The 9,316-nt window shown below is 44.1% G+C and overlaps 2 protein-coding genes across 2 annotated transcripts; one reads left to right on the top strand and one right to left on the bottom strand.

Annotated features, from left to right (window-relative positions):
• Positions 1–2,274: 2,274 nt before the first annotated feature.
• Positions 2,275–3,881, top strand: PCYB_072170 (hypothetical protein; the record flags this gene model as incomplete). Its single annotated transcript, XM_004221614.1, has 3 exons — positions 2,275–2,412; positions 2,445–2,757; positions 2,968–3,881. Coding segments are annotated over 3 exons (1,365 nt in total), but the record flags the coding sequence as incomplete, so codon positions are not given.
• Positions 3,882–6,053: 2,172 nt separating this feature from the next.
• On the bottom strand, positions 6,054–9,130 carry PCYB_072160 (pseudouridylate synthase; the record flags this gene model as incomplete). The annotated part of the gene is made up of 2 exons (XM_004221613.1): positions 6,054–8,755; positions 9,097–9,130. 2 exons carry the CDS (start codon positions 9,128–9,130, stop codon positions 6,054–6,056), a joined length of 2,736 nt encoding a protein of 911 aa, XP_004221661.1.
• Between the last annotated feature and the right edge of the window lie 186 nt (positions 9,131–9,316).

Genomic DNA, 9,316 nt, shown 5'->3' with positions numbered 1-9,316 from the left:
TTTTTTTTTTTTCCTGTATCCCCCTTCCCCATTTTGGCATTAATTTTTTGTATAATTTTTTTTTTTCACTTTGGTTATTTTTATATAGTTCATTTTATTCCAAAGAGAGAATGGAATAAAATGAGAAGAAAAGAATGTTCATTAAAACTTCATCATGCAAAAAAGTTATTATTTAACTTTTCATTAATTCAAGTAAAATTATTTTTTAATATTTTTTAATATAGAGAGAGCATATTTATTTTTTTTTTTCCCCCTGTCCCCTTTTTTGCAAAGTTTTGTCTGCCCACGGCTTGAAAACGCTGGTTGTCAGTACAGGAGCGTCTTTTTTAAGAAATTTCCCTCGTGGGGTACAGGTCACTGTGAAAATGGCAACGGTCATTTATGACGAAATGGCATTCTTGGTGAGAAAAGGCTGCTCCTTCCGAGCGTTTCGAACGCGGCCTGGGTGCGCAGTGCAAGTTTACGTAACTCACACTTGTGTAAATATTTTTTCTTTCTCCTTTTAAACTGTTCGGGCTTGCAGTGGGATAACCCAACCTGACGTTGTGTGTATTTGTCGCACACTCACCATTTACCTTCACTGTTCAGGTAAAAAGGCCCCAATTATACACATTCTTCATAAAAGTGGTAAAAAAAAAAAAAAACTAGCCAAATTGGCAAAACGATAGTGGCAACCTTTTTGGTGCTTTTTTATCAGCCATTTGGAAATTCATTACACGGAAAAAATGCAACATATGGATCTCGATTTAATTTTTCTGACTTGTTCATAAAAAAAAAATTCGTTTTTTGATGGCTTTAGCCCAATTGTTCAAAAAAAAAAAAATTCTTCTTTTAACCACCAGCCATTTTTGTCACAAATACAAGCGTGCGTTGAAGGCAAAATTCGCTGAACTGTTCTCCTATTTATGTATTCGCTTCGTTCATTTTGTGCAATTCGCATAATTTGCAGCTTTCTTTGACTTTTCCGCGAATTAAACCAAGGCTATGACACACATGCGCGTCAAATATGCGCTCTACAAAGGCACGAAAAATCAAAGTTGCCCTTTTTTCCGAAATGGAAGTTCTCGCATTTACATGATAATTCGCTTGCACAATTAAGACATGCGCGCACACGTGGGTGCTCACTGGCCCTTTAACAACTACTTGAGCCCTCGTGTTATGAAAAAAAAAAAGAAAGCGAAAAGGGACAATTCGTCAGAAGGAACATGTGCGAGAAGAACGAATTTGCGGAAAAAACAAATTCGTGATAAAATAAAATTAGGGGGAAGAACAAATTCGCGGAATGAACGAATGCGCAAAAGAATTAATTTTGCCCAATTTTTTTTAACACAACGTGAACATTTATTAATAGGCCCTACTCACCCTGCAAAATGCTTACAATTCTGAACAATTTCACTTGACATTGCTTTGCCGCCCCGAGCAGCGGTGAGTTACACCCCTACATCGTTTTCGTAACATTGGCTTCGTCCCAAAAAAAAAAAAATAAATAAAATAAAAAAAAAAAAAACGTTCATTTTGTGCCCTTTCGTTTTTTTTCACCGCAAGTGATTCACCAACCCGACGTGCAATTCACCGTGTGTAGTACACTTGGGGGGGAAATGTCACCTTTTGCCCGCACAAATGAAAGCCCTATATCTTACCCATTAACTGTTTATAATTTAGCAGTTTTGTTAATCTCAATTTCGGTGATAAACTAATTCGCGGAAAATTTGCTCACCAATTTGTGCGAATATCTCTTTAATTTATTTGACTTACTGACTTTTTTTGCGCGCAACATTTCGTGGCGCAAATAGGAAATTAAAACGTCCTCGTAGTAAATATAGTAAATGTACTAAATATACTAAATATACACGACATGTGCACCTTATAGGTGCGTTGCTTTGGTTGCCCACTTCACGATGACCAATTAATTTCATGTGCATCACATTTGCAGAATTTTCACGAATTGTAATTTATTTTACTTCAATTCGGAGTATGTCCTGTTAGCTCCCCCGAGCTGATGGTGAGCGTGTCAACTGCTCAACGTTGATAGAACACCAGAAAGGAAGTCCATTTTGTTTATGCACTTTTTTTTTTTTTTACTCATATTATAGCACTTCAGTTCTGTCAGCGGGGAATGAAATACCCCTCCATGCGGCACATTATACATGTGGGTAGAATCTAACCGATGCAGCGTATACTGGAAGGAAGACTGTTTTCTCCACCTCACCGCTTTTCCAGTTCAGTGAAACGAACTGCACTCGTGCCGATTTCTTTCCCACTTTTACAAAAAAAATGACGAAGGAATTATTACTCTCCCTAGTACACAATGCCAGTACCCAGCTGACTAACGAAATGGTGGCACTGAATGACGACATTCTATTTTTACAAAATGAGTTAAGTGTGAGTAAAAACAAGTACTGTTCCGATTTGGTGAAAAAAAAACAAACACAACCAAGGAGCAGAATTTAAAACAATTAAGTGCCTTTTTGACAAAATACGTAATGCTCTTGTTAGATAAAAGGGAAGGCAATGCACCTTCCGGTTGTTATTACTCTCATGTGATGAGTAGAAATGACGGAATTGCAAGTTTGATGGAAGGTATGGACAAAGCGGACACAAGCAAAGAATATAGTACAGCTGAACGTTTGAAAGATTTGTGCCAGAAGAGAAGTGCATTGGAGGACATGCTGCGTTTGCTCCAAATGAGTGAGGTAGAAAAGTTGAGTGACGATAAATCGCAAGAAGTATTTTCCGACTTGATGCTTCAGCTGAAGAGTTCGATCCTCGGGGGAGCAGAACATTTGTTCAGCAGGATGAGGAACAGTGGGGAGGGGGCTAAGTTTCGGTGTGGCAAAGCGAGTGACAACGGTGGTGATAATAATAACGATGGTGGTGATTACAATAACGATGATGGTGATGCTGCGCGAGGGGAGCGCTCTTCCACCGCGGCGTCGGAAGGGTCAGGGATAAACTCCAGCCGCGAAGGGGTGAGCGATTTGGAGGAAGCAAGCGGGGCATCAGATGTGCACGCCGATGGCACACTGAGCGGAGAAAGCCCTGCTAAAAACTCCTCACTAAATAGACACATCTCCGAAAAGGGAAGCCCCTTAAATTGGAAGTCGAACACGGAGGAGAGACTCCTTCCAAAGAGTTGCTCTCTCACAAGTCCGTTTTTAAAAAAACAGCAAAAAGTCAGGAACAGAAATAATCCGGGCGATTCCTCCCTGGAAAAGTTTAATTTGATGAGAAAATGTTTTAGTAACACGAATGTGGCTGCCACGTCGTTTCTGTTTGAACGTGATAGGAAGAAGAACGAAGGAGCAGCGGACATACCCACCCGAATCAGCAGAAATGAAAAAAGTAAAATTCCCATTTTTAGGAAATCCTCACTTGAGGAGTCAGTTCACTTGCAGAATAAACATACAAACGTGGCAATCCTGAAAGGGCACATCGAAAAATGTAGCCCCAAATTTTCAGTTAATTCGATCCCCCGGTCGATAAATAAAACAGGCAAAAATGTGTGTACAAGAAAGGGGAACAATCAATCGAATGGTGAGGCATGGGAAGAACGTGATCAATTGGGTTCGTTTGATTCACTCTCTTCATCTTCTTCCGACGCATCTGAATCGAGAGGGCCTAGAAGGGAGAGAACTGGGTCGGGCAGCCAAGGGGGGAGAAAAAAGTACCTCATCAGAATAAACAAAAAGGGGCATGGCAGTTTTGAAGTTAAAAAGGAGGGAGCAAACTCGTCCGGTCGTGTCTACGACTTTGAGGTCGTTTATGAGGGCGTCGATGGAGTGGTCGATAGCATGGATGCCGCTGCACCGAAACAGAGGACACGCAAACAGTTGGTGCACCTTTCATTTTTGAGGAAGGGAGAAAAAATATGCGGCGTGGAAAGGTTACACATCGGGGACATCGAGTTGGTGAGGAGTCTCCATTTCGGGAGTACTACCAAAGGTGGGCCTCGCGATGAGGATATGGATGGTGTGTCGGCGGGAGACCAGCTTATGCCGCGGCGAAGGAAGGGGCGTACCAAGAAGGAGGCGTATAAACGAATCAGTTTGCTAGAAGAGAATTTAAAAAACTTGAGGGAGGAAAATTTCAGGAAGAAGTACGAGCTGACGAGAATAATAGACGATATTAAGAAAAAAAAAATGAAAGATATTGCGACCAACATGGGGGATAATCACGACGGAGAGGCAGAGCCCTACAACATGGAGTTTGTAGAGACGAACCGACTACGCGGACTGTACATCCACATGCTAGACAAGCAGGGCCAACTAGAGAGAGACAAAAATTTCTACAAAAATGAACTCGAAAAATTGCAACAGGATATAAAAAACGATGCAGCTCCATTAGCAGATTTTCTTAGGGAAGAGAAAAAAAAATTCATACAAAGAGAAAAAGAATTTTACAAAAAGGAAAAGAAATATTTCCAAGTAAAAAATCAATTAAAGAAAAAAGTTATTCACCTTCAGAATGAGTTGGAGATAGCTGATGAAAAGTTGAACAAGGAGAGGGAACTGAATAAAAGCTTGAAAAATACCATCACGGAAAAAGTCTCCGTTATAGAAAAAAAGGATTGTGAGAGGAGGAACTCAGAACGAGAAAACGAATCGAAGATCAAAATTTTAAACACAGAGCTGCAGGAACTCATGGATACCGTAGTCGTGGAGAAGACAGAAAAAAATAAATTGCAGGAAGAAATATCTCTCATCAGGAAGGACATGGCTTTTGATAATTTCAAAAAGGTTGTACTAGAAAAAATTACGAAAACGAACTGTGACATAAAATACCTTGCGGAGATCCTCGAGTTGCTAACCAAAGAGCTGGAGAATAAAATATCAAAGGAGAAATGCAACGATAGACATTTGCGTGAACTGAAGGAGGAATGCTCAAAGAAAGAGCAACTGCTGAGCAGTGCGGAGGATAAAATTAACGAGGATATGAGAAAAATGAGGAAGATGAAGGAGGAGATAGCTTACCTGCATGAGAAGAATAGGAACTTGGTGGAGAGTGTCAAGTATATGGTTTCCCAGGGGGTGGAGGGATTTCCTAACGACAGGGAGGTTATCACTTTAGAGGGGGGGAGGACGATCTCTCCAGAGGAGGGGTACTACTGCTCTTCTGACGAACGAAGCGGAGTTGTAGTGCTCCCTCCGAGGGAGACCTCACAGATTGCCGAATCGAATGACACCGCTGGGAGGAACAGAAAAGGGAGGAGGGGCTGCAGGCCAAGCGTAGGGAAAAGACGAGTCAGCAAAAATAAGCAAAGCTTTACCAGCTTCTCGGACAACAGTTCGCTATTTCTGTGCCACGACATGGATACCAAGCGGGGGTACTCGTCCGACGAGCTGACAAGTGGCGCGGGAGACCCGGCCCGCGTGTCGGCACACGTGGGCCGGGGGCTGATTCGGCACAGCTTGAGGTGACGCGGAGGAAGTGGCAGCGATGTGCGGTCGTTCGGCTATCCGCGGCGGTGACTGCCATTTCGCGGTGCCGATTATGATTTTCCCCCTCGGATGGTTTGCCCCTTTTCAGCAATCGCGCGATGGCGTACCTTCTTCAACGTTGTTGTGCCTGTTTTCAACTTCGAGTGCGCGCTCCGTTGGTGCCGCACAGAACGACGCGGTCTTTTGGGCACCCGCTAAAAGGCGCGCACGTGTATGTGTGCCCCTGTTTTCATTAATTTTTTTTTTTTTTGCGAAAAAGACGTGGTAAAAATTATCTGACTTGTTCGTATTTTTTGAAAACATCGCCCATTCGTGAATCTTGCCCCTTTGGCGGTCTGGCGGTTTGGCGATTTGCCTATTGGCCTATTTGCTGATTGGCCGATTTTCCGACTTTCCGATTTGAGAAGTCCACACAGGGGGAGGGTGCAACTGCGGGGTTACTACGAATTTACGCTTGCGCATGGCCGTGTCAAGGTTGATAATGTGCCCCTTTCCGATGTGCCAAATGTTTCTCAGTTGGGGGAAGGCCGTTGGCTGTTGGCCGTTCGCAGCAGGGGAGCATAGGCTCAGCAAGGGTGGTCAGTGGTCTACACATTTATGAAAAAAAAAAAATTCTTACGATAGAGAGCCGTACAGCAAAAATGTGAGTAAACCCTTGGGAAGGTAAAACAAAGAACACCACTTTGGAAGAAGCGTAAAAACATCAAACACGTTTTCCCATGTGTATCGAAAGGAGTGCAGGAATATACCCGAGCTGTGATATGTGATGTTGCTAATTCTTTTAAAAAAATAGCTATTCAAATCTGCTTCGTTATATGTGTCGTTCAAATCGATTTTTTCGTCGTAGAGCCAATGGAAGGATGTATTTAAGAATGGGATGAGAGGGAAGTGGGTGTATTTCTCGAGGTTTTCTTTCTTGTCCGTGTTCGGTTTGGCAGTCGATGCAGAGCTTAGCTCATCACATGAGCCTCTTTCTGTCCCATTTGGGTCCTGCTTGGTGGGCACGCCTTCTTCCACCGGCTGCTGCTCCCCCTCGTGAAAGTGCAAATATACTGACTTCTCCATGTACTCCTTGGCGAAGTTGTCATTATACTGAGCGTCGTTCGATATTGGGAAGGACAGGCTCTTCAGGTGGGCCCTTATCTGGTGGGTCCTTCCGGTTATGGGTTGACACAAAACGAGTGACTCTTTCAACTCGGGGTTGTACGACAGGAACATGAATCGAGTGATGCTTGGTTTCAGGCAGTACTCCTCCGCGATTTGGCGGTTCCTCTGTGAGTACTTTGTAAATACGTACTTGAGCAGCTTCTTGTTTTCGCAGTACATGTATCCGAAGTCGACGACGAAGTGTTGTCGGAGGGGGTCGTCCTCCTCGGCATCGCGGTTACAGTGTTCGCGGTTACTCTCTCCTGGGTTGCTATCTGCGCGCCTTCCGTCTGCACCCGCTTCTTCCCCCCCTTCTGCACCTCCCAATTCGAATTTCTCCACGTCGAAGTCATCCCGTAGGTAGTTCCTCTTTTCGCGCACGATGCTCGCCAAGGCCTCCATGTCGCCCTCGCCACTGAGGGTGCCCTCCTCGCAGTACCTATTTCTGTGCAGGAAAATGTCGTTTTTAAACGAATTGGCGTCATTGAATGAGAGAGGCGAATCGTCCTTACCAACAGAGCAGTATTCTTCTACTAACTCATTCAAGGTTTTGTTGTCCCTGTCGTTAATCACTTTTTTTTCAGCCATGAGTGTCCTAATGAGGGTACGGAAGTCTCCCTCTACTCTCGTAATGTAGGACTTTTTTATGCTATTATTTGAGATGTTTTGTGAGAAAAAGGTGGAAAAATTTTTATTCTTCCCAAACAGGACAATGCCTGAAGTTAGCTTGTCCAGTCTGTGCAGTGTGTAAATGTAGGACTCGTCCTTTTCCTGTTTGTCTTTCCTTTCGTTATTCCTGCACTTGGGGTGTTTGCCCCGGTGTTGCGCGTTCTCTGATATGGGCGGTACAGGCGGTTTTGCTGACCTGCCTTCGTTGGCCTGTCCTTCGTTGGCCCTTCCTTCGTTGGCCTCTCCCTCGTTGGCCTCTCCCTCGTTGGCCCTTCCTTCGTTCTTCCTGTTTCCCTCTTCAGTAGAGCCGCTGCTACCTGCTGGCACGCGTCCTACTTCGTTCAAGGAGAGTACGCTCCCGTTTAACACCCCAGTTTGTCCTGTCCCCCCGTTTAGATCTCTCTGCTTGGTGAGATAATCATCCCCATTGGAATTGTCACCTTTTAAATTTGTGTTTACTTTTTTACGATTTTGACCTGACTCGTTCAGGCAGTTATTATCATCTAGAAGCGTTTTTGTTTGTTTTCTTTTCTTCACGTTTTCTGCCACATCTGCGCGCTTGTCAGTGGTGTATCCTCCTGTGTGTCTCTTCCCCAGGTCTGCCTCGCTATTTCTCTCGTTATCTCCCGCGTTCTCTCCCTTGGCTTCCTCCCCTTGTTGGGGTTCCTCCTGAGGAGAAGAGGGGGGCCCCACCCCAGGAATGTCCCTAAAATTGGCTTTCTTAAAATTGAAGCTGATTTTGATGACGTCCCCTTCGTTCCGTTCTGCCTGGCCGTCCTTTGGGTTTGTCTCTCGGGAGATGTCCCCCTGAGAGTTATTCTGCGCGGAGTTATTCTGCCCGGAGTTATTCTCCCCAAAGTTATTCCCCCCAAAGTTATTCCCCCCAAAGTTATTCCCCCCAAAGTTATTCTCCCCAGTGTTGCCCTCCTGAGAGGAGACTTGCCCCTTTCGTAAACTCGAGCTGATATAATTTTGCAAAATTCGCAGCAGGGAGTTATACTGGTAGAAGCCAACAGGGTGGGTAGGCATACTAGCAGACTTATACACACAAATAAAATTTTTATCTTCGTAAAGAATTAATATATTATTACATATGACTGGTTTCTCGAACAGAAGGAGTTTATGTTGGATTAGGTCATTGCTTCTTAAGAGATAATCACAGGACACCTTTTCCTGATTTACTTTTATGTAGCCTTTTTTTATAGATTCCTTGATGTAGCTTAAATCGTACGCACAAAATTCGGAGGTCAGAACATCTGCAATTTTTTTCCCAATCCATCGTTTTTTCGTATACAGCTTATATGTGTACACATAGGGACTAACAAAACGTAACTTATTTTTGATGAAGTATTTTGGCTCGAAGTTGCTATCCACAACGTTCAGACCACTCGTGTTTGGGATAATAATTTTCATCACTTTAAATGAGTATGCAATTTTGATTAGTATCAGGGGGAGAAGCCCACACAGGCGCATTATAGGGTTCCGCTTCGTTTCCACTAAGCCTTTGGGAAGTACCTAATAACTGGACGGACCGCCTCTCCGCAGGGGGGGGGGTCTCTACACTGGGAGGGGGAGCAGTAGTAGTGCTTGCTCCGCTGCAGAGCAGGTGCACAGCTACAGAGCAGCTTCACAATCGCTTCACAACCGCTTCACCGCCGCTTCACAACCACTTCACAACCACTTCAACGCCGCCCACCTTGGTGGAACCTGACCCGTGTTGTTTTTCAAATTGGGGAGAGCAGGCGCGCCGAACTGCAGACTCTCCTCGTAAGCTCTCCTTGTAACGTTCGCGCCGTAAACTCTCAGCGGTGCGGAAACGGCCTACATGCGGAAGTATACATACCTTCATACGAATTAGCTTCTTTCAACAAAAACATTTACAAATAATTTTCATGAAAGATTTCATTTTTGATACCTGTTCTGTGGCTTCTTTACTTTTGCTCTCGGGTCTCAGCTCCCTGCACTCACAGGCACCGCTTCAACCCAGTTGTGGATTTGCCCCCTTCCTCTTAGCATTGCTCCAGGTTTACCGCGGCACCTTTTGAAAAACCTCCATTTTTTTT

Source organism: Plasmodium cynomolgi, chromosome 7, assembly GCF_000321355.1.
Source record: "Plasmodium cynomolgi strain B DNA, chromosome 7, whole genome shotgun sequence".
Taxonomy (NCBI): domain Eukaryota; phylum Apicomplexa; class Aconoidasida; order Haemosporida; family Plasmodiidae; genus Plasmodium; species Plasmodium cynomolgi.
Note: the sequence above shows the minus strand (reverse complement) of the source record. Positions and strands in the feature narration are given on the sequence as shown.